This window comes from Sceloporus occidentalis, unplaced genomic scaffold, assembly GCF_023333645.1.
Source record: "Sceloporus occidentalis isolate IW3139 unplaced genomic scaffold, rSceOcc1.0.p SCAF_5, whole genome shotgun sequence".
Lineage (NCBI taxonomy): Eukaryota > Metazoa > Chordata > Lepidosauria > Squamata > Phrynosomatidae > Sceloporus > Sceloporus occidentalis.
In genome coordinates this window covers 83,194,195-83,220,264 of record NW_028316985.1, presented here as the reverse complement: position 1 = coordinate 83,220,264, position 26,070 = coordinate 83,194,195, and the positions used below count along the sequence as shown (strand labels likewise).

The 26,070-nt window shown below is 39.8% G+C and overlaps 1 protein-coding gene across 6 annotated transcripts in view; it reads right to left on the bottom strand.

Moving 5' to 3' along the window:
• The window catches only part of ORC5 (origin recognition complex subunit 5), a 109,521-nt gene that overhangs the window by 68,449 nt on the left and 15,002 nt on the right, over positions 1-26,070 (bottom strand). For all 6 annotated transcript variants that reach the window (XM_089524567.1, XM_089524565.1, XM_089524566.1 and 3 more), the window contains 9 exons: positions 21,802-21,876; positions 15,427-15,538; positions 12,032-12,162; positions 10,196-10,244; positions 9,207-9,297; positions 5,526-5,578; positions 5,193-5,305; positions 1,939-1,986; positions 264-374 (listed from right to left, as the gene is read on the bottom strand). In XM_089524567.1, coding sequence (XP_089380693.1) covers positions 264-374; positions 1,939-1,986; positions 5,193-5,305; positions 5,526-5,578; positions 9,207-9,297; positions 10,196-10,244; positions 12,032-12,162; positions 15,427-15,538; positions 21,802-21,876 — 783 coding nt within the window. The remainder of the gene's footprint in view (positions 1-263; positions 375-1,938; positions 1,987-5,192; positions 5,306-5,525; positions 5,579-9,206; positions 9,298-10,195; positions 10,245-12,031; positions 12,163-15,426; positions 15,539-21,801; positions 21,877-26,070) is intronic.

Here is a 26,070-nt window from a genome sequence, read left to right as displayed (position 1 = left end):
TGAAGCTGCACCAAAGCTGCACTCCAGTGCTTAGGAATAGAGTGTGGCTTTGGCGCAACCTCCAGACTCTTAGGACCCATGCATCATTTAAATAGCATACCTCCAAAGAGACCCGAAGCAGCTTTATTTTGGCAGTCTGGAACAGGCCTGAAATACTTTTTTCTGGACTATAACACAATGACCAAAACCTGGAATTATTTTGTAAAGAGAACTCAATAAAATCTTGAAACATATCACAAGGACCTAAAAACATGAGTACTCACCTGGGAAAATATATTTGCTGTTGGAGCAACTCTGCTATCAACAATGCTGTATAGTATGGCTAACATTCTGTCAAGAGGGAATGGCTTTGGTCCAAGAAGATGATTGCTGGTCTGAAAAAAAATACATTTAATCAATGTTTTTTTCTTGTTATGTAAAAAACTGGGATATTATTATATTTCAAGTTGTCAGAAAATTTAATAGGATTTAGAGAACTGTATGTAGGTTTGTGGCCTCATTTTCCTATCTTGGGTTGCATCCGCACTGCAGAAATAATCCAGAAATAATTCACCACGTTAACTGCCATGGCTCAATGCTATGGGATTCTGGGATTTTTAGTTTTGTGAGATATTTAGCCTTCTCTGTCAGAATGCTCTGGTGCCACAACAAACTAAAGTTCCCAAAATTCCATAGCCAAGTGCCCCATCCACCTCACTGCCATTTATCATCCTACTTGTGAGTAAGACAATACAGAGTCACTGAGGGAGAGGACTGATGTTTTCATCTATTTTCCGTTACATTTTAGAACGTCATACACCCACAACATGCATAAAAGCCTCTTAACAAGCTAGTAAATCCCTCAGAAGAAACTTAGAACCAGCATTTTAACTACATGATTTTTAAAAATCCCATATAAAAACCTGAATCCTAGGGGTAGTCTCAACTAGAGAACATCCATTCAATCAATGGGATATACAAGCATTGAGTCACTATTTATCCACTGCTTCAATGGTTGTTATGTACTACTAATATTATTCAAGCCATAGTTTTTTGAGTATCTTTATAAACCAGATTGAGTGAGCGACTGATTGCAAGAATCTCATCCCATTATTCTATGAATCTAGGTCTCATTTCCCTTCTCATTGGATTCTTGGAGGACCATATGGGGGGAGAAAATCTATCAGCATCCTTTCAAATTTTATTGTTTAAATAAAACAGGAAACTGCAAAATCTAAAACAGTATAGCCTTAAATCCAATTGCTAATCCCAGCTAGGTAGACACACTGAATCAAATAATTGATTTAACCAATTAGAATTTGATTCAATGGCTCTATTCTAGTTGGGGCCAGCAATTGGACTTAGACAACAAACTCCTAATGCCTGAGTCAGAAAGGGGAGTATGTGAATGTGATGCTTGTGTACCTAATGATTTAGCAGCAAAACTAATTTAGTTTTAGATGCAAGAAAGCCCATGGAATAAATACTAAAATTATCCAGGAGACAAATATAGTTTTATGTGAAGGACTCTGTGCATATGTTAGTAGCAGTTTGGATCTGGACTTTGTCTTAGCAGTTTCCGTTTCAAAGAAACAAGCTACAGCTACAGATTTATTTATTTATTTATTTATTTGCCTCTACAGCAATGAAAGTGTTGCAGCAGAAACAAAGTTCACATTGTACATGCAACTGTTTTACACCAATGAATGTTACATCCTGTCATGATCATATTGCATGGGAATTTCTGACTATCATGAAAATTTATTTTTATAAACTCATTTGTTTCCCCAGACATTTAAAATCTTCATTATTTTAATCCTTATTGGTTTTTCATATTGATCTAAATTCCTAATTCAATTTCATAGGTGTCTTTTTCTTTAAAAAAAAAGACTCTGAATATATTACAAATAAAATATACAAAAGTTAAATACACATTTTCAAAAAAAGAAAGATGAATACCTTTTCATGTTTCTTCTGAAAATTCATCTTCCTAATTTTTCCATGATGCTGGAAATGAAAAGAAGCAGGAGTGAAATAGCAAATTTATAACAATACATAATTATGGAGTTTGAAAACATTACTGAATAGTTTACAATTGGGAGAATGATGCAGAACTACTATACTCTTCAATAAATATGTACCATGGTTTATTTATTACCCTTGGCCTGGAACACACGGGCCAAATAAGGTGGCTTCCAGCTCCTTTGGGAGTGTAGTGTTCAAATGATGCATGTCCCCAAAGTGGCCGGAAGCTTCTTCCACGCCACCTGAGAGAGTCCAGTGGAAATAATCCAGCTCCTGGCAGCACCAGCTTGGAACTACAGCAGCTTTGGAAGCAGGCTGTGCAGTTGCCGCAGTCCAGGCACCATCATGGTCGGATCAGCCAGAGGTCGCTCCTATGGCACTGTCTACTTTGGCCCCTTGAGCTTTATTTAAACAATAACACATCTGAAATTGAGGTCCCAATTTGGCATACCTGTGGCATGTTAATAATACATACTGTTGGCAATGATATATCACCGTTTACAAAAGTGATTCAAAAACAATAAAAATCAATTGTGTATCCAACAAATAATTACCCACAGCTTGTTCAGAAAAAAATAATTTCTATTATTACTGAAACGCAGTATTCTTTCGCTTCCTACTATCAGAACAGCTACAAAAAGGTTTGAGGGAAATAACATCACTTTTGATCAACTGACAATTGCTCTTCCTTTAAAATGCTGCCAGCCTTTTCCTGCTTCCTTATGAAAACCAAGCAGAAGAAAAAACTGTTTTAGTTACACAGGAATAAACACCTCAGCAATTCCAGGCCCTGTTCAAAATAGCAGCTGACAGGAGTAATTACCCTGAAGTGTTGTTGCCAAGCAACTACAAGTAGCATCCCACTTCTCAACTGGGGAGTATTTCTTCAGACTTTGATAAATGATTATTTTTTTTAAATGTTGCTGAGTTTTTTATTATAATAAAGACTGAAGAGTGAAAAATATTTAAAAAATGGAAGAAGGGGTTTATATCACTATTAATATTGACTTATATCGGCCTTTCACCCACTTAAGGTGGCAAACAACAAATTGAAACAATACAATTTAAAAACAATACAACAGCATTAAAATGTATAAATATAAAATTTGAAAAACAATTAAAACTTTAAAAGTTAAAATGGCTATGCATTAAAATGTAAAATGTGTTAAAAACTTTAAACAACAACAACAACAACAACAAGTTTTATTTATATCCTGCCCCTTCCAAAAAGGATCTAGGTGGGTTACAATAAATAACATAATACGATACATAACACATACATAACTAAAAATTACATAATCCCCTTATCCTCTTATCTTAAAACTAAATAACAACAATATAAAATGACAACACTATAAAATACAATTAAAATTAATGAAAATAAACCTAATTAAGGTGAGACGACTTGGGGCAATCAAGGGCAATCCATATCAACATAGCGGGAAGGTCAGTCAGGGCAGGCCTGCTGGAAGAGATCCGTCTTGATCACTTTTTTAAAGGCGTCAAGAGTGGTGTTATGTTGGATCTCCTCCGGCAGCCCATTCCATAATTTAGGAGCGGCAGATGAGAAGGCCCTCTGGGTAACCGCTGCCAATCTGGTCTTCTCATCTGACCTGAGTGTGCGGAGTGAATTGTATGGAGGAAAGTGTTCTTGCAAATATGCTGGACCCAAGCCATGAAGGGTTTTAAAGGTTATAACCAAGTCTGTACTGTGCCCGGAAACTAATAGGCCGCCAGTGGAGAGATTTTAGTCATCAGTCGGGGAGGGCGACACATAGACCACAATAGTGTCACAGAATCACAGAATCCTGATTGGAAGAGACCTCAGAAGGGGATCAAACACAGACCTGAGTCAACGAGTCCAAATCAGGCAAAGCAGCATGTGGAGAGCAAGGGAGCATGAGCAGAGGCCTGTCAGCTAGAGACTCATGGTGCGGAGAGACAGGTGCTGCCTGTCGTTCGGTACATGTCGTAGTTGATGGACGAGGTCTTGAAGATGGGGCTGACTAAAGAATCACTGAACTGATAGAAGAGCTGTGAGGGACCTTAGGAACCTCACAGACATAGTGCTGGAGGTGGTATTCTGGGTCAACCAGAATATAATAAATGCCTGTCTCCCAATCAAACAAGTCATGCTGGACCCGGTCTGGGCTTCAGATACGTTCGATGTTGGTACCAACATAGAATCGAGGGTCCAATTCACGTAGACGGTCAGTACTGTAGTGGAAATCAGCTTCAGAATGGTAAGCTGGAGAAGCCAATAGGCGATCGCAGACTCAAACATGTGGAAAGAGGGATCTCGTGGCCAAATGTAGCAAGAGAAGCCTTGGAGAAGGGAACTTGCCCTCAGAGACCAAAGCAACCTGAGTCTTGACAAGTGGAAGTACAGGTGCAGGAGATGTAGGCTTATCAGATGGTTGGTCACCTGACCTGGTCACCTTTTTAGTAGAGGAATGGGAGGAAGAATGCTTGTGTTCCTTCTTCTTATCTGCCTTTTCTCCCTTCTCAATGACCTTCTTAGAAGGCTTGGAAGTAAACTTGGTGACAACCGAAAAAGATTTCTGCTTTTTTGCAGGGGATCCTCAGGTTCGGTGGCCTCAGTCAAAAGGAAAGGATCGGATTTGGGTCGACGTTTTGTCGATGATGGCTCATGGCTCAAACTTGACGAACTCAGACGAGCAACATCATTCTGATGGCCAGACTCCATTGTCGACGGTCACCTATGAGGTGGAGACTCCGGAGGGACCAAGACAGTAACGGAGCCACATGAATTTTCAAGGCCCTCTCATACAATAATGACTGCAGGCAGGAGAGCTGATATTTTCTGGCCTGAGGGATAGTCCCTGAAGTGGGCGCAGGTCTTCATGTTGTGCCCCTCACCCAAGCAGAGCAAACTACTAGAGTTTTATTCTTCCCATGGGATTTTTGCGCCACACTCATCACACTTCTTAAAAGACATAAATTAAGAGGCCATATTGCCAGCCCAAGATCAAATCTTCATCTAACAAGGTCCAAATCACAAAACAGAGAGTAGTCAAAGTCAAATCGAGTCAAAGCCAGAAAAAACTCTACGTCAATGCCAAAAACCAAGAGAAAGCTGAAATCCAAAGCCAAAAATCCGATATCACAAATTGATGAGCGATTCATATTTTTGGACAGATTATGTCAAAGAGAAAAAGCATAATTACCTTAACAAAGAATCTCTTATCTGTCCTGGCAGGGTTATAAGAAGCAAGATATGCAGCTATTAGAAGGAACTTCGAGTAGTATGGAAGCTCTACATGAGCATGGGCTGAGAGTCCTAGAAAAAAATAGATTAAAAAGCCATTTTGAATCTGACAAACTTAAAAATGAATATTGTTCTCACCCCATTGGAGGGGGTGAACATAACTGTTCAGTTTCCTTAAGCTATTGGCATATTTGCAAATATTCACTAAACAACAGCACGTGAATTGCTCTCAGTTGCAGAGATATTTTACCATCGATAGTTGACAGTACAGAACGATTGCATCCACATATACCTTTTAGTTGTCCAGGCTCTCCATTATCTTGCTGCAATCGTTCCCACTGGGAGCTGCAAGATAAGGTATTCATTTATTTGTTTGTTTAGAGTATTTATACCCTGGCTCCTCAGCCATAAAGGCTCTCAGAGTGGCTTACAGATTACTAATGTAACAGTTTCTTTCCCTCAGGTTTATAATCCAAAAACACATGACATGAAAGGAGAAGGGAATGGCATTGTGGAAAAGGCAGCCTTTAAAAGTAATAGATATGTCATACTTAAAAGCAAGGACTCTTATACACTCCAATTTCAATAGCTGAATATATTTCTGTTACCTTTCAATATTAAGGAATAAGGCAATTAAACAGTGTTACGACATGATGATACACAGGTGATGACCATTATATATTGATACCACCAACTATTTCTTCTTTTTCCCTAAATTCAAGAAAGCTGTTTCCATTCTAAACCAGTGACTTCTCATCAGTAATGAACTGGATGAGAACAAACAAAATGAAGCTTAATTCAGTAACTTTGGAGAACTTTATGATGGGCTGCCCTTAAAACCATTCAGAAACTTCAGTTGGCCTGAAGTGCCACAGACAGGCCATGTTATGACAGCTTTAAAGGCTACCAGTCCCTTTCTGTGCACAATTCAAGGTGCTAGTTATGTCCTATAACCTCTATAGACTTAGCTCAAAATTATCTGAAAGACCGTATCTTTCTGTATGAACCTGCCTAGGCTCTAAGATTTTCAGGAGAGGTCACTCTCTCAGTCCAATCACCTTCACAGACACATTTGTGAGGAACATGAGAGAGATCCTTATCAAAAGTTGCTTTGTTGAACCCCTCTCTCTGGAAAGGCTAAGATGGCTCCCCCTTTGCTGTCCTTCTTTCCTATTCCAACAAGCTTCAGAAACTAATTTCAAGGGATTTTAATAGCTTTTTAGCCTTTTATTTTTAATGACTTCATTTTTAAAGATTTCAATTCTATAGATAGTTTAGTTGCATTTTACAAATACTGTAATTCTATATGTTTTTATTCATGCCTTTGCATGTTTTTATCTATATTTGTTTTAATTTTTGTAAAGTGTATTGGGTTCTCATTCTGAAGGAACCCAACACAGAGATGCTATCAAGAGAGACATACAGAATCAGGTTAGGTTGATCAGTTTAGCTCTTTTGACTACTAACAAACGGGGCACTGGCTAAATCTAACCCAAGGACAGCCTGGTCCTATCTGTTCTGCAGAAAATGGCTACCACCAGATGGTTCATTAGAGAATAGTATAAGGAGCTCATAGTATCACCTGGGATCTCTCATTCAAAACTAGGTGCTCACTAAGGCGGGATACAAACCGCCATATAGTACGTATTCTATACGTACTAGGGTTAGGAAGGGGCGGTGCTTCCGCACCCCCCTAACCCTAGTACGTATAGAATACGTACAACATGGCGGCGCCCCTTCCACATGGGGGCCGCCATGTTTACGTACTGGACGCACAGCGTCCAGACATGTCGCGGCGCCTATGACGTCGCGAATGCGCCAGCGGCGCCTCGCGACGTCATAAAGGCGCCGCAAAAAGAAGCTCCGAAATGGAGCTTCTTCTTTGCTCCGCGCGGGAGCCACGCGGTTTGGCTGCTGCAGCTCCCGCGTGAAGCAAATGTATCCTGCCTAAGTAATTCTAGGGAAAGCACTCCCTCTCATCTTCATTAATACACAGGTGCTATTTACTTATGACATAGACTTGTAAACATTACTGAACTGAAGACTAGAAATTGCTTTGAATGATCAAAAACCATTTTGTATACCATTATTTGTCATGCTTGTTAAAGAACCCATATCAGGATTAAGCTGTCAGGGACACAGGATGGAATGATCATCGCCACTACTGGGCAGCTATCCAACAGGTTCTATAGCTCTCACTTCATTACTTATGCATTTATTTACTGTAATAATTTTATTGTTTCTATTATGTGCTGTCAATTTGGTTTCACCTAATGGTTATTGTATGAATGAGCCCTCCCATTATTAACAGCCCCATTCAGGCCTTACAAACTCAGGGCCACAGCTTCCTTGACTGAGCCTATCCTTTTGTAATGCAGTCTTCCTCTTTACCTGCTGCCTTTGACTTTTGATGATTTTTGTATTTTTGTCCAAACTAATTTACCCTGTTGGATATTTGAGGAACAAAAGGGGAAGAAGAGAAACCCTTCACATGAGCAACTTTGGATGGGAATGCTCTACCAGTGGGAAGAAAACCAGTGCACCAGCCCATAAAACTCTCCAACTGTGGCCACTCCGCAAAAACAATTACTAACCCTGTAAGGCTTTTCTAAAGATTAAGTCTGAGTAAAACATGATTTTCAGGCACAATTGCTTATAGACAGCATCGGACCAGATTAGGTTTCATTGGCAGAAAAAGCTAAATATGTTGCACAATATGATTTTAAAACTCTTTCAAATATTGATATTGTCTATAATATTTTTTAAAGAACATAAAAATAAAGCTTAATGTCTTATGAGTGAAATGATAAATATTAACTGCATGATCTCAAAAGTTTTACTGGACAGCTGTTCTTCTATGCCTTGAAGTAATTTCTGATTTATGGTGATCCTAAGGCAATTCTATTGGCCTTACTATGAGGCTTAAAGAGCATGACTTGTCCAAGGCCATCCAGTAGGCTTCCACATTTGAACCCTGATCTGCCAGAGTTCTAGTCCAATATACAAGCCATTACACCATGATCTATGCCGCACAGCACTGAACCACAGTAACATTTCTCTCTGTTAGTCAGCTTGCTCCTTGGTATACTATTTCTCTCTGTTCATAAACACTGATGGTCACAGTCTAAGTAAATAACCTTCCTATCAGGAAACATTAACAATACATATTAATTAAAAAGCATTCTTTTATTTCATATGCACTCCTGAATAAGCCAGTAGATTTCTGTTAATAAAATCAATCAGATGTAAAAGGAATTACAGAGGACCCTTATTATATGCTGGGGTTTGGTTCCAAGATCCCCCATGGATAACAAAATCAGTGGATGCTGAAGTCCCATTAAATATAATGAAATAGCAAAATAGTGTCCCTTATAAAAAATAGAAAATCAAGGTTTGATATTTGAAATGTATACTTTTTTTTAACATTTTCAAACCATGAATGCTTGAATCCGTGTATAAAAAATCTGTGTATAAGAAGGGCCGACTGTATCTTGGACTAGTTTGTCCCCATAGGTCTTGTCAGAATGCATATGCAAGAAAATGTTATCAGTCAGATAAAGTTCATCTCTTTTTCTCAATCTCTCTCTCTCACACACATGCACAATTTGTGTCCAGTTAGATGACAAAATATATAAATCAGAAAATAAAACAGTAATTCAAACAAAGGGCCATAGATTTAAGCAAGCTTTAAAAACTCTTCCTGTTCTTAACAGAATGGGACATACAATAGAGAAAGATGTGTGTGATTAAACCCAAGAAAACTATTCCTCACCTCCATCTAGTTACTATTATGAGAATCACATTCTGAACACTTTCATTACTTAGTAGGAATAAACTATTATTAGAATTAAATAGATTTATAAGCCATGAGATTCTTTTTGGCAATAAAGAATATGATCTCCTACTGACTTGACAGTTTATATGAGTATCTTGAAATGCTGCTTTCAAAAAATAAAGAAAAGGGAACAATTACCTTGATATTTCCCTCAAATAAACAGTCTGCATAGCTTTCTTCAAGTGTGATTCAATATTTTTCCAAAGGCGACGTGTATCACGTTCATTTGCTGCAGTGCACACATATAAAAGAAGTATTAATTCAAGATGAATGCTCCAAGGTGCTTTAATCATGTAACAGATTTTTTTTTTGGGGGGGGGTATTAAAAATAAGAAACACAACAGAAAAAGCAGCACAACATTTCTTTTGAGAGTCTGGATCTAAAGATATTTATATTATTGAACTATGGGACCAATCTTTATCACACTATAAATTAAAGTTGGGAATTGTGCAGTTTTCCAGATGTTGGAGACAACTGGCAGAATTCTTCACCACTGTCTATGCTGTCTAAGACTCATAGGACTTGAAATTCAATAGCATCTGGAGGGCCAAACAATCCTCATGCCTGATATAATGAAAGAATACTTGAAAATTCTTTGATAGCTCTCTCTCTCTCTCGTCTCCATCCTATTAGGTAACAAGGTTGTTCAGTCCTGCCCTTGATGTTCTTTTATGGGCAGATAAAACACAAATGCTACCCAATCATCTCACTGCAGTTAAAAAATGTGAAGTACTGTACCTATGGGCTCATCTACTTCCCATTACCATGTTCTCTCTGTATCATATAAACATTATTTTCATTTCCAGAGCCAACTGTTGCATAGTACAAGCCCACAAGGTACAAAATGGCCATGAAGAAATAACAGCAGGACAGAAACCCAAATAACTGACAGCAAAACCATTTAACAAAGGTTGCAAGCTGTGCTTTTGGGAGCCAAACCCAGCAAATTCCAAAAACTGAGAGGGAGGAAGAAAAGCACATGCACATGTGAGCCCAAAGATAAATTCTGGCTGTTTGAACCATGATACGCATTCAGAAAACATTATGTCTCTGCCAGACTGACAGGAAATGCGCAATGATTCAGACCAAGAATGAGGATGCTCTGTACAGTTTGTATGATACTTACCCTCTCCCTGGACCACAGGCTCACAATATTTGGAAAAATTCAGTGCAGCCTAGAAAGTAACAGTAATAACCAGATTTAATATAATCTCATATTTGAAATCCCAATGTCATTGGCAAGTGAAAGGACTGACACATCACAGTGTTATAAGAGCTGCATCATAATTCTTTAACCCTATAAAACAGCCTCGCCACAACTGAAAGATAAGAAATCAGATGAGAATGAAATAAATGGACAGATGGATGGAAAGGTGTTTGCAGCAAGCTGGAAACAATGAAAACAATTCTGTCAGGCATGGAGAAACAGAAGAGTTGACTGCCAGAACTTTTTTGGAGGCTCAACACAGATAGCCATAATTTAAAATATACTAAGTATTCCTCTCTTTTGTTAAAAGCATCGAAGTAAGGATTAGGAGGCATAGAGTTAGCGAAACTTAATATAAATTTTCAACATTACACATTATTATTTGGGTCTCTGAGGACATACATTTTAAAAAGCCCATTTTGTGGCATATGATGCCAAGACAAGGCTTGTCACCTTATGCAAATTCTTTTTGTAGTACTGAATGGCAATATATCAAGAATAGTGGTTTCAGGCACAGTGCCAATTTGCAGAATGCAATGACTATCTCTGACTGAACCCAAGTATTTGCAGCCTCAGAGTGCAACGATCCTTTGATTCCTCCCAGGGAAAGAGGTCTTTCACACTCCTAGGCAGCCAACAACTGAGATATTCAGAGAAGGAGGCATCTCAACCTGCTCAATGAAGCCTTCCCTGTCTTGGCACTTACTAGGCAAGTTCTATTTAGAGGCTGCTGGCTTCTGCATCAGACCTAAGAGTTTCCACGAAGAGTATTGATCAGTGTTTCCACGTTCAGGGCTAGGTTATAGGGACTGACTTCTAGCTGCAACCTCAAGTTGATAGATACAGGAAATATTAGTGACACATACTTGACCAAGTTATGATATTATTTCTTCCCAGTTTATCTAGCAATTGGGTCAAGCCACATTCCTTAGTAATCTGGTTCTATCACAGTGTCCCTGCCCATTTTACTCCAAAGTTATGAAAGTAGTACATAACAAAAGTTACTATAGCAATAGCAATACTCAGTACATTTCTATACTGCTTATCAGAGCATTTAAGCACTCCCTAAGCAGTTTACAATGTGTAAGCTAATTGCCCACAAAAAGCTTTGTACTCATTTTAGTGACCTTGGAAGGATACCAGGATGAGTCAACCTTGGAGCCTCTGGCTGGTATCGAACTCACCACCTTGTAACTGTGAGTGAGTAGCTGCAGTACCGGCATTTAACCACTGTGCCACCAGGGCTCCTTTTTATTCATGTTTACAAGCCAGATGAATCAATGTCTCCCATTATTTTCCCCTTACTTCCTGCTGCAGAGACAAAGGATTCCACCTGTTACTTTCCAGATGCAGACAAAATGCTGCTGATATTTAACTACAATTAAGAGACTAAAATCGAAGCACAGGTTTCTATAGTCATACTCTTCTTCTGCATTAATTCCATCTCTCTTCCTGTTAAGTAGAACTCCACTGGCATCACGCTGGGTTGCCAAAAACAAGGGCATGGTAAAAAGCTTCAAAAGATGAGAGTGTGTATTATATGTTATGACAGAAAACATGATTCTGTGAAAAGATGTTCAGGTCCAACTTAGTACACTCAAGTCTGATCTTCACTTCCCTTAACAAATTAGATCTGGTTTCTAAAAATTAGCACATCTATTATAAACCTATATAAAACATTATCTGAATTCCAAAGCAAGATGTAAAACTATAACCACCATATTTATTAAGGAAAGCAATTAAGAGGTCCCTTACCAGATGTTGGAGTTCCTTCAGGTCCCTGCAGACAGGATAAAAGACTCCAAGTAGAATATTTATATATGCAGCATAAAAATCAGAAGAATATTCTGGAGGATGGTCATGGGACAGAATCTTTTGCAGATGTCCTGTTTAAATAAAAAGCAGCATGACCTTTTCTCTAAAACTGAAAAATGACTAATTAGTTTGCTACCTAAAAATTAAACAAAGAACTGGCAAACATACACCTTCACAAGTAAAGGATAGAAGTGTTTCAATGAGAAAAATATTTGACTTCTGAGACTTTGGGAGGCCTCGTAAAACCCCCCCCCCATTAATTGAAGTCCAAATACTTAAAGTTGAAGTTAGTTGTGATGGAGCTGTTAAAAGACATACCACAGCTAGGCAAGGTGGCGATCCCAGCTCCCTGTCCCCTCTATGTCTAGTCATCACATCCTTGCGATGACCCAAGACATTGAGGAGCCCCTGGGGCAATGGGGCTGATCCTTGTGTTCTCTCCTTGCTATTCAGAAGACTGCTGAGTGTACCATGTATGGCCAAAAAGACAACTAAGTCCTAGAACAGATCAAGCCTGAACTCTCCCTGGACGGCAAGATGACAGAACTGAGGCTGTTGTACCTTGACCACATCATGAGAAGACATGACTCATTAGAAAAGACAATAAAGCTAGAAAAGATAAAAGGAAGTAGGGAGAGAGGAAGACTGCATCTCAGATGTCTGGACTCAGTCAGGGAGACCATGGGCCTGGGTTTGCAGGACCTGAGCAGAGCAGTGGGGGATAGGATGTTTTGGAGATACCTCAGGCAAAGGGTCACCATGAGTTAGGGTCAACTTGGGGGCAGTTAACAACAAAAAAGGCACTAGACCCTTCTGGCAAAGAATTATAAATACCTCTTTCTAAACTACCGATCCCAGAATTCCATAGGTCAGACCCATGGCAATTAAAATAAAATCATAATGCTACAACATAATACACATACATAATGGGTATGTGAAAGAGATATCAATGACACCTGTGAAATGTGAACAGAACAAACAAATACAGTGGACCCTTGTTATCCGCTGGGTTTTGGTTCCAGGAACCTCCGTGAATAACAAAATCTGTGTATGCTCAAGTCGCATTAAATACAATGGCATAGCAAAATGGTGTCCCTTATATAAAATGGGAAAAATCAAGATTTGATACTTGAAATTTATACTTTTTAAAAAATATTTTCAAGTCGTGTATGCTTGAAATCCGTGTATAAAAATCCGTGGCTAAGGAGGGCCAACTGTAAATCAATTCAGGATATGTAAGAAGAAAAAACTGAGTCAAGTATTTTTCTGGTGTATCAATCTTGGAATCAAAATAATTTCTGTAAGCAGTTTGACAGTCTGACTGCTCACAAAGGGAGGTAAGCAAGAACTCACTGCTCATGTGGAGTGACGGTGCTGAAGGACATCAAGAAGCTCTGTTCACCTGCTTCATCTGCACATCTCAGAGGAAGACCTAATGCCAGTCTCCAGTCAAAGGTCAACTCTTTCTAGAGCAGCCTTCTTCTTCAATGCTTGACTTCTAGGAATACACAGAACCAAGGCACTATGGGAAAGGTGCCTTGGGAACATGCTGTGCCTTTTCAATAGGCAATTTCCCAAACCACTCTTCTCATTGTGCCATGGCTCTGAGGTCCCCTAAAAGCTGGACATTGAAGAAATAAACTTTTCTAAAAGGAACTGATCATTGCCTGGAACTGTGCACTGGGTAATCTGGTACAGCAATGATGGTAGGGCATTCTACTTAACAGAACATGATGGGAACTCAGCAGGGACTGAAGAGATCAAAACTATTAATATCCCCATGGATACACTAATTTGGAAATTTAAATCAGACCACAACTCATCACTTACTGAATTTCTCTTCTGTGTCTTTCTTCTATCAGGTATAGACTTGGGGATAAGAACACAGTCCCCATTTCCCATTTGAATGAGTTTCTAATTAAGTAGTTGAGTGATTAGCCATTTAATTTAGGCCTTAATCTAAAGAGCCACATGCATATCTCACGTTGCTTTTTGGGTGCCAGCCAAAACGCTTATAGATGTATTACTTCTAGCTGTCCTGTTGTGATACTCTTTTATTTTTATTTTATTTTTTATTTTTTGCTATCATAAGCTCTCCTTCCACTGCATAGATTGTTACTATTTTTCTATGTAAACCTTTGGTTTAACCTTTAGCATCTTGCTTTATATATTATTTTGTAAACTCAGTTGTATTTTATCATGTGGTTGTTTGTAGTATTAATGCTCTTTAATGCAGTTTTGACTGCCTCAGTATCCACTGACATATCAGTTTAATAAGCTATAACAAAACAAATTGGAGCAATTATTTCTCCTTATAATTAAAACACAGGCCGGTTACAAACCGGCACTTGGGACGTCCGCATTTTAAAAAAGGGGCGTCTCTTCTAGACGCCCCTGGGTTTAATACGGACTCTGTCCATACAATATGGCGCCGGCCGTTCCACACGGCCAGCACCATCTTTACGTATCGGACGCTGTGCGTCCGAACGTGTCGTGGCGCCTGTGACGTCGCGAATACGTCACAGAGGCGCCGCAGAAAGAAGCTCCATTTTGGAGCTTCTTTTTTGCTCCGTAAGGGAGCCGTGCGGTGTGGCTGCGACGGCTCCCTTACGGAGCAAACGGCGGCGGCGGCACACCGCCTCAAAGCGGTGGTCTATAACCCACCACAGTTTACATAGCACCAAGCCAGGCATTTTCCCCCCTTTTATCTTGGTTCTTTCCTGCTTCGAAATAACTTGGTGATGCAGTACTGATCTACAGTAGTAAAAACACTGCTGAAAACCTGGTTGTGTCACATACATGCACCTGGAAAATGTAGATGAAAAGAATTCTAAGATTTAAACATTTTAACTTGCATACTACTTGAAATAAAATGGTCAAATAACTTTTACTTTAACTACCTTGGCCACAGGCTACCCTCATGTGGAAGGATCAACCACTTCTGATCCTCCTTGATATAAGGTCAAACAGCTTCCCCAGCACCATTTTGTAACCATTATGTTGAAGCCCAACTTAATTCCATCAAGCAGAGAGTTTTCAATTCCTTGGACTGGGGGCGGCGGCAGTATACCAAACAAAATAAATAAAATTGTTAATTGGTGTTTGTCAAAAGGCAGAAAGTAACTGAAGAATTGCCTTTGGATCAAACCAGTATTCACATCTGTTCTGTCAACCAGCACCTTCAGATGCTCACAAGCAGAAAGTGGTAGAGACAGCCTTTATCCTGTTTGTTCACAGCATATGGGCAGCAAAAGGTTACTGCCTCTGTTCACAGATATTTCCTTCAGTAATCATAGTCAATCACCATTGAAATACGCAATAATAACATAAATTACCTATGCTGTAGTCTGGAAAATACAAAGGTAATGGTTCAAGGCATCCTGTATTTGGACGAAGAAGCTCCCACACAATTTCACTAAGAAGAACCACAGTCACATTTTTGTCGGTCTGGAAAGGAAAGGACTGTTGTGAAAGATGAAGAAATGCCCTGATAATAAGATTCTTATCACAGAAAAGCTTACTTTTTTCACTGAAAGAAATCCATCTAACTCAGCATTCTATTACAAATTAGATGCATAATCATAAGACCTTAGGCAGTCTAATCAAGCCAGAAATACAATTGCAATTAAAAACAGTTCTAATGTTTCTTTTATTTCTCTGTATTATGGTTACACAGGATCACACCTCAACTGTAAAATATGAAAAAGCATAACATTCAAACTAAATTATCACAATTGTTGGGGTATAAAGAGACATTGTTGCTTCATTCAAAAGGTAGATATGGACAAAATTCAGACATAATGTTCTTAATTTCCAAATCATGCCTTTTCTTCTTCTTTTCTTGTGTGAAAGACTCCATTTCCCCCTCTCATCTATAATCTCCTTGTAACCACAGATTACATCTGTACCAGGGGCTATACTGAATGTAAATCTGGTGCCTTTCAAAATGATTTGCTGCTAGAAGCTGTGGGTCAAGGCTTAACTGTGTTTTGGCAGCAAAGCACAGAAATCATGTATTGAAGTGTATTCAAATCTTGATTAAAATTTGTCCACATGCACATTCAGTGGTAAAGTACCATTGCTGAAAGCTGCAGAAAAGTGAGAGAAACAGCATGCATAAGCCCACAACAATTTCCTGCTTTCCAAACCATAGTTTGGAAATAAACTGCATTGTGTTCAATGGGTACTACTCTCTTACAGGCCTGTAAATTTCTGGCACAAAATAAAATGCTTTTACATTTCCACACAAAAGATTTTTTTTTTTTACTATTACTGCTGGTAACAGAAAAATGTTAGTCTTTTTGCTTTTCTGTAGCAAAAAAAAATCTCTCAGCAGCTGATAATTTTCAGCACGGCAACCTTTCTTGTTAAGGATAAAAAATGTGAAAATGTTCTTTCCTGCTCTCTGTATCAGGATTGTAGTCTTAACATTATTTCTGGGCTTTAGCATTTACGTAATGGTGCAGTTCTGTCCATATCTATTAAAAAACAAATCCCTCTGAATTTAGTGGGGTAATTTAAGTTTCCTAAGGCTTGAGATTTTGTCAAGGAAAAAAAATATTTAAATGTCAAAAATATCAAAACCAAGCCTGTTGGGATCTATCTTTAAATCAGCAGAGGAGCAGAAATGTGCCTTTGTGTAACCATGCTTCTCGAAGAAGTGAGGCTGACTCCAAAAACAACACAAGTAGCTTGTAGTTCAAAACAAAAGTTTACTAATGGCTTTAATCTATACACAGTCAGCCCTCCTTATCTAGGGATTTTTTTAATCCATGGATTCAAGCATCCACAGCTTGAAAATATTCCAAAAAAAGTATAAAATCCAAATAGCAATACTTTATTTGTCATTTCATGTAAGGGAAACCTTTTTGCTCTGCAGTTATATTTAATGAGACTTGAGCATCCACTGATTTTGTTATCCATGGGGGATCCTGGAACCAAACCCCAGCAGATAACAAGGTCCCACTGTATACATAAAAGCTATATGCTAATCTAGCTAGTGAATAGTTCAGATTGAGAGGAAATATTTATCTCACCATCTTTCCAGAGAAAGGTGAGAGAGGAGGAAGATGGAGGACAACAGCTGAGTTGAAAATCTTGAGAGAAAATGTTTGTTAGTACCAAAGGGAGAGTGACCTAAATCACATGGTTAGTTTGAATGAGAAAGAGAGAGAGGAGAGTTTGCATGCAGGAAATCTCTATCTAAGGATGGGGAAAGAAAATGCAAAAATATTCCAACAGTACTTTCTATGTAAGCAGGTGTAGAATTGAAGCTACAAATCATTGAAATTACTGTGCTACAGTTTCAAGCAGAATTTAGGAAAACACCTATCTGCACTAAAGGTAACCCCAAATATAACAGGGTTAATTTGCAATGTTTAAAACTGTGGCTCCTATACTTAAACCATATCCATGTTGTCACATCAAAGCTACAGATATGGATTTGACCCATGGAATTATAAGCACCAATTAATCTCTTGCCTTTCAGGTTTGAATTACAGGAGGGAGATGCCTTGGTTTTTTTTCTTTTTTCTGTTTGCTTTTTACTGCTTTGATGCCTGCTTTGATGCCTGTTTGCTTTTTACTGCTTTGACGCCAGTAACGACTATAATAATGTGCTTAGCCAAATCAGGTTTCCTCTACAACTAATGTCACTCTTCATGGACACAGCAGAAGTTGTTATACAGTAATCACTCTCTAAAGCATGCTACTGGCAAATTAAACCACTGGGAATTCTTTAGGATTCAGAACATCAGGTGCATATTTGTAGACTATAATTTGTTCAGCCACACTTGTACAACTTAGGGCCAAGCAAGATGTTATCTTAAGAGGCACAGCTGTCACAAGCCCTGTTCTCCACTACCCTACTGAAATGTCTAATACAACGTACCTTATGTTGTGACATTATGATAAGCCAAGTTCCCATCACAAATTCATTGGCAGTCAGCAAAGTGAAACAGTGGCAAACAATAAGAACATTATGATGGCAAGTATGTGGTAGAGCTTACTTGGGTAAGCTCCACCACATACTGGGGAGTGAGGCTCTAGCAATGTAGCTGATATTTGGGGCAGCAGCTGTGCTTTTTATGGTCATATCTGTTATTATTCTTTATTTATTTTATATCCTAACTTTCCCCCAAACCTGGGACTTTAGGCAGCTTACAAAAACTAAATGCTGCCTAGATGTAGTAAAGCACTGTCCACTCTCTCTTTTCACTCAGCCAGTCCAACTCAGATCTTATTAATGTGCCAGAAAGGGCAGGGATCTAACATGGACATGATAACTCTCACCTCTACAAAAATCCGGTCCACACCCTCAAGTTGCCCACATTGACAAGTATTCATTATTACCGAACAAACAGGAGCCCAAATTTACATACACATTGCCAGAAATCGTCTGCCACAATTGCGGCTAAAGCCTAGACTATGGAATTGATACTATGGACTATTAGTGCAGTCTTCTGAGAGAAAGGTCAAAAACACACTGCAGAAATAATCCCATTTGATACCACTTTAACTGCCCTGGTACAGTGCTAGGGAATTCTGGGAACTGTAATGTATTATTATTATTAATATTATTTATTTATTCCCCGCTTCTCAGCCAAAAGGCTATCAGAGCAGCTTACAAATTGTTAAGTAGACATTTGTGGCACCAGAGAGCTCTGACAAAGAAGGATAAATGTCTCACAAAACTACAGTCCGCGAGCTTCCCCAGCATTGAGCTAGGGCTGTTAAAACAGTCTCAAACTGAATTATTTCTGCAGTGTGTTTTGGACCAAAGATAAACCGATATGCAAAATATGCAAGAGGAAGCATTTACACTACAGAAATAATGCAGTTGATATCACTTTAACTACCATGGCTTAATGCTATGGAATTCTGGAAATTGCATTTTGCTGTGGCAGCAAAGCTCTCTGACAAAGAAGGCTAAGGCCCGTTACAGATGGGCATAAAGTACGGACTTGGTCCATATTAGGGTTAGAAAGGGGCGTCCCTTCCGGACGCCCCTAACCCTAATATGGACCGAGTCCATACAAAATGGCAGCGCCTGTTCCACACGGGGGCCGCCATCTTTACGTAGCGGACGCTCTGCGTCCACACGTCACGCAGTGCATATGATGCTGCGAGTGCGCCATTGGCGCCTCGTGGTGTCATATCCGCACCACAAAGAGAAGCGCCCTTTTGGCGCTTCTTATTTGCAGTGTGGAGGAGTCGTGCGGTTTGGCTGCTGCTGCTCCTCCGCGCTGCAACCGGCAGTGGCGTGAGACCGCCCGTTTTGGGTGGTCTGTAATGCACCTAAATGTCTTATAAAACTACAATTCCCAAAATTCTATAGCACTGAGCCACGGCAGTTAAGGTGGTGTCAACCTTGATTATTTTTGCAGCGCAGATGCAGCCCGAGTGCAACCTCTTTAATAGATAGGGCTGGTATAGAGCTTGGCCTTCAGTTCTTGCATGTTCAACAGAACAGTCTATTCGCCTATTGCACTGTCAGCTACATGACATCAGGGATCTTAAATTGGTTAATCTACCCTCCAGCTCTTAAATACAATTTCTTTAATGGACTTAATTCTAAGTTACCTGTTCTATCACCTCACAAGATAATATAAAATGAAGATCCACCTTTGTACTCAGAGAACTATATGCAGCTATAATAAAAGAATGAGTAATGCAAAGGTGGAAGTGCAGGGCTGTAGTTGAGAGTGGCAAACTAGCACTGGGGAGACACAAGTATAAATCCCCACTCAACCATGAATTTCTCTATGTGACTTTGGGCCAATCACCAACTCTCACCTATCTTAAAGGCCTGTTCTGAGGATAAATGTGGGAATCTATATATGCTCAATTAAAGAAAGGCAGATTATAAATGTAATAAATGTACAAATAAAACAAACAAAACAAACCTGCCTACTAGCATTTGAAGATGTTTCCCCTAGTCCAGCAGCTGAGGGCAATAAAAGTAGCAAGGAAATTCCCATTCTTACAAGAGAACAGCTTACATTCTAAAATCTTACCTTCTACTTTCTGTGATTTGATCTAGTTGTGAACCCAATTCTCTGAATCTGAGCAATTAGCTTTTTCAGCCCCTTCTGCCTATTTTTCTTGTGCAAAATCACACAAAAATGGTCTCCTTCACCAAGGAAACAGCAAGAGAGTTGTAATAAACTGATATCTAATCATTCTCCTCTTAGGAGACAGAGGCATCTTGTTTATTTTTCACAACCCTCCTTGGCCTCTACCTACTGGCAAGATATTAGAATCATGCAATATGCTTTCCTAATCCACTTGAATTGCTGCTAAAGCTTTCATCAATCCAAACCAAAACACATTTCTCCCTGCAGTCGAAGTCTCACATTAGTTACACCCTGTTTCATCAGATTATTGGAAAGAAAATGCACGAAAGTGCCAAAGCAAGTGACACAGCAAGTTCCAGCTTGCTACCAAGATTAACACACATCTGTTGCTGTTGTTGTTGTGTGCTTTCAGTCATTTCTGACTTATGGCAACCCTAAAACAACTCTTATCATCGGGTTTTAGACAAGATTTATGCAGAGGGGTTTTGCCAGTGTCTTCTGCTGAGGCTGAGAGTGTGTGACTTGCCCATGGTCACCCAATGAGTTTCCATGGCCAAGCAGGGATTTGAACCCTGGTCTCCTGAGTCACATATCAATGCTCAGACCACTATGCCATTCTGGCTGTAAATGCACACCTGCAAAACATAAACACCATATTTTAGCAGGTTCCAGATTGCAGGAAAAGATACAGGAACTTCTGCCCTCAGCAAGGTTCTCAGGATACTCCAGAACACACATTTAACCTCCCTGCCCCCAAATGAAGAAGGACTACTGCACTAAAGCAGTGGGAAGCATCTTCTAAACTCTGAAGGAATATATTCCAAGATGTAAAGATAGAGAAGTCTTCTCACCTCCACCAACAGATCTTCTGTATTTATTTATTTTCCTTTTTAAAATGAATTCCAGTCCAGTAAAGCATAAGTATCATAATGATTATCAATTCAGGTACAGACCATTTAGGCTAGTACAAAGCTAAAACAAGTTTTGGGCAAGCTCCTCATCCTATCTAAGCAGGACAATACTCTTAACCTGCTTCCATGACTGATGCTTTCCTTGTTCTGTAAAAACTTGCTCTGCTAAATAATGAAGCAAGAATATATACTTAGTGTACTTGCAGATTCTTCATCTGCTTCTGACATGTTCATGCAGTTGCTCTCTTCCTAACCACTTTAAACTGACTCTTGTGTACTCCTGACAAACGTCTGACTATGGCGCGGTACAGACACCGGCGCCTGTTTTTCCGCTGGAGGGAAGCCGCAGCCGCCAAACCACACGGCTTCCCTCCAGTGGAAAAAGAAGCCGTGAAAAGTGGGTTCTTTTACATTGCAAAGGCCGTGTAACGAGTGCGCCACTGGCGCATTTGTTACGTAAATGCCGTGTGGCACCACGTGGACACCACGTGGCACTTATGTAACAATGGTGGCGCCCATGTATACAGGGTGCCACCATTTTTATGCCCTCGTCACGTGCTAGGGTTGTGGGGTGTGTTGGCGCTCCTCCCCGAGGCAACCCTAGCACGTGACAAGGGCATCCTTTTGGGCCCATCTATACCAGACCTAAGTCTTCTAACTCAGGCGCCAATTCATGCAGCCCAGTCAACAAAGATGGACATGATCTCCAAGTCAGTTTACTTACCAGTTCTTGTAGTCTAAGGAAACCTGAAAGGATGTTTGCCTCCATCTCTCTCAGTTGCTCTGCATTATCCAAAATCTTTAAAAGAAGGAGAATATTATTGCACACAAGTAATTTATAAGCAATTAATATACCAAGAAATAGCAAATTATTACTACACATAGAGCCATGCTGGGTTTTCTCCCTCAGTCAATCTATACTGGTTGAAATGTACAAGTATTTCAATTAATCAGTATCAGTCAAAACATTCACATTCTCTATAGGTTTTTTTTTAACTGAAGAAAGGTTCTGTATAAGAGAAAACCTTGTATCCACCAAACAACCACCTATTTCATATATTAAAAAGCAATCACTTCTATTATTTTAACTAAAATTCAGCTGAACTGAAAATTATATCAATTTATTGTTTAATGTTTTAAGGTTTCTCTTTTATTTTGTTCTTTCTTTGTATTCTAAATTTGTTAGTCACAATTAACATAAATCCTACTAATTTCAGGTACCTTTAGGTAGGACTAACTTTGGAAACAAGTCAATTGTATGTAAAAATATAACTAAACTTGTGCATTACAATTCTAAACACACAAGAAGTAACATGAAGGACACATTGTTCTCAACGCAGGCATAAACACAAAGTTTTATTGGCAAAATCTTTCACGGAGGAGAATGAATCATGTTGAGGCTCATGATTAATCATGATTGTTCAGTACCTGTGCTTAAATTGAGAGAAGCATTCAGAAGCCACTGCAAGAGACCATCCATTTATCTTAATTTTCCCTGAATTAATTGAGGCTGAAATATCTTGCGTTATTTACCAATGAAACAAAATAGAATAAATTAGTTTTGCCAGCTTGTGCTACCACAATGCAAGTTCTCCCATCAATCTCCATTTAGTCCACCCCATAATAAATCCATAAGACACAGGTTAATTCACATAAATTGATTTCTCCCATACTCTTGTATGTTTTCATGCAGAGCAGAGTAAAATGCTCTAATTTAGCACTTTATTCTTATGATTTAGCAACAATTTACCCAACACGATTGATTGTTCTGCAGTATTTAATGCCCTGCCCTGATCTTTATTATCTGTTTCCAAGTGTCTTCAATATTATAGCCATAAGTAGTGCCATTAATGTAAATTTCAAAAACTGTTTCACACCGCACAATGGGCAATAATCTTTTGAAATCCCACACCATATTTTTAAAATGTTAATTAGTCATTAAACTGGAATCTCATCTCATGATCACCATTCCATATATATATATATATATATATATATATATATGGTCAGGGGCTCTTTGACATATATTGTTCAAGTACATAAAAGGAATACTTTTAAATTAAGCATTTCTTTTAGTTTTCACTTTAGCACTAATTACAACTATTAGCTACGTGGGAGTCACTTCAGTGCAGTGAAACTCCTTCTTTCTACAGTAAAGTTTTTTCAGTACAGAACCTTCTTGAGCCACCTTTGGAATCTAGTCATATACATAATCATGGTTGGAACCACACAAGCTCTTCAGGAGTATGGGAACCTGCTCAAAGAATAGTACCAGTAATGAAAACCATCACCTAAGACAGGAATATGGAATACAAGATCTTCTAGATATCTGACTACAACTTCTATTATCTCCAAATTTATACATAACTGGCTAAAGAAATTAGTCTGGAGACCAAGAACATCTTGAGAATTGCATGTTGCTATTCATGATCTACCGAATGGGCTCTAAGGTCATTGTAATCACACTGCTGCAACTGGATAAATCATTGTAGCCATGTATATAGCTTCCACAAGGAGGCACCAATCTTCCACGTGAACACTGCCAAAGCACCATCAATAGGGCTGCTGTTAATGTAGTATGTTTAAGTTATGTTGAAAAACAGCTAGTTGTTTGTTTATTTATTTATTAAATATATTAATATGCCACTTTAAAAAGTAATCCAAGCCCTCACAAAGCCATATGCAAAGAATACTGAGATGAGATATAATTAGGTAAACCTAATTATCTAAGGCCTCTTACAGACTGCCAAAATAAAGCTGCTTCGGGTCTCTTTGGAGGTATGCCATTTAAATGATGCATGGGTTCTAAGAGTCCGGAGGTCGCGCTAAAGCCACACTCCATTCCTAAGCACTGGAGTGCAGCTTTGGTGCAGCTTTTGGATTCTTAGGATGCAGGCATCATTTAAACAGCATACCTCCAAAGAGACCCGAAGCAGCTTTATTTTGGCAGTCTGTAACAGGCCTAAGAGTCCTGTCTGATCTTGGAAGCTAAGCAGGAACCTGGTTAATACTTAGATGGGAGACCACCAACAAATACCAGGTGCTATATTTCAGAGGAAAGAACTGGCAAACTCATCTCTGACTATTCCTTGCCTATGAAAACCCTATGAAATTCATAAGGTCAGCATAAGTCAACAGGAAACTTGAAGGCCCGCGCATACACACGTACATGAACACATAGTTACTAAGAGGAAATCTGCAGAAAATAAAGAAAAACTATAGTATTTTTAAGTCCTTCTTACTATCTAAACGAACTAAGCCTCAATCAATTACAGTCAGCCCTTGGTATCTGTGGGGGATCTACTCTGGATCCCTCTGCGGATACCAAAATTTGTGGATGCTAAAGTCCCATTGTCCTCAATAGTGGCATGGCCATGCAGATAATAGCACTTCGCCATCCCAACTGTCTGAAGCCCAGCTTGCCGCTCTCACCAGGGTGGGCAGCAGGGAGCTGCTGCCTCTTCCCGCCACCTTCTCCTCCTCCTTTTCCTTTTCCTCCTCTTCCCCCCGCTGCCGCTTCCTCCTCCCTCCTCCTCTTCCCCCCTGCCACTGCCACCACCGTTTTCTCCTCCCTCCTCCTTTTCCTTCCTCATCCTCTTCACTCCTCCTTCTTCCTCCTCCTCTTCCCGCTGCCACCCCCACTTCTTCCTCCTCCTCCTGCCGCCTCCACCTCTCCCTCTTCCTTCTCCTCCTCTTCCGCCCCCCATATGGGGTTGCCATCTGCAGATGCTGGAATCCGCAGATGGCAAGTCCACAGATATGAGGGCCTACTGTACAAGTTCCATAACTATGGGACTATAAACAAGAAGTCCCCACCTGTTACGTTGTCCAACCTAATTGCATCAGCATGCATTTTAGTGAAGCCTCCAAAATATATTTCAAGACATTTAGAGCTTTAAAGGTTAACACCAAGGATCGGCAACATAGCCTTTCAGCTGTTATTGGGCTTTGGTTTTCACCATCCCTCCCTTTCAGAAAAAAGAACACTGCAGCCCAACTACATTGGGAAAACTACATGTTCCCATTCTTAGCTAACACTAACACTTTGGCCTTGGAAACATACCAGTAGTCAATACACTTTGTATTAAATTAGGGTTAACATAATTCAACTTTCTAGTCTGTAAAAAGCATACCTGGGGGCCACATTTTTACCAAATGATTTTTTGGTACACATAGTGAACTACTGACATCCATTCTGGGTAACCAAGGCCACATCAAGCTATTTTAAACATGGTTGCAATTGGCATATATGCCTGAGCTGGCAGAGGAAGGGGCAGCTGCAACATGTATATCTGGAAAGCAGTGACAATCAAAACCAGATTTACACTTCCATCCAGATCAGCCAGTTTCACAGCCCACAAAATCTCTGTCTTATCTGAACCATGTTTCATCTTGTTTTTCTTTACCCATTCTAATAGCACATCCAGGCAACTGTTCAAGACTTCGACAGTCTTCCTGGAATTCAAATGTGGAAAAGAAAGAGTGAGCTGCACATCATCAGCATACTGGTAACTACGGCGGGGTACAGACTGCCAGAAAGAGGCGCCTCCCTGGTGCCTCTCTTTGCTCCGCAGGAGTGCTGCAGCAACCAAACTGTGCAGCACTGCTGCGGAGCAAAAAAGGAGCGCCTGGAAGCGGCTCCTTTTTGCGGTGGCGCAAAGTGCCAGAGCCGTCACAGTGATGTCACAGCTACGCCGCCCCGTCTGGAAGCTGCGCAGCTGTGATATCACCATTACGCGCCCCATTTGGTGGGCGCACCGCACCTGTGGCGCCCTCATCACGTGCGAGGGTTGCTGGGAATGTGGGTGCTCCACCCACCAAGCAGCCCTCGCACATGATGAGGGCACCGCAAAGGTCTGTCTGTTCCGGGCCTACACAACTCCCAGAAGCATCATTTAAAACCTAATGCAGAGGATATGATGAACCCCAGTCCACTATCCAACAGCCTCAAAGCCATGTAGTGGAATACATATCACTGAGCACTGGTTCCTGA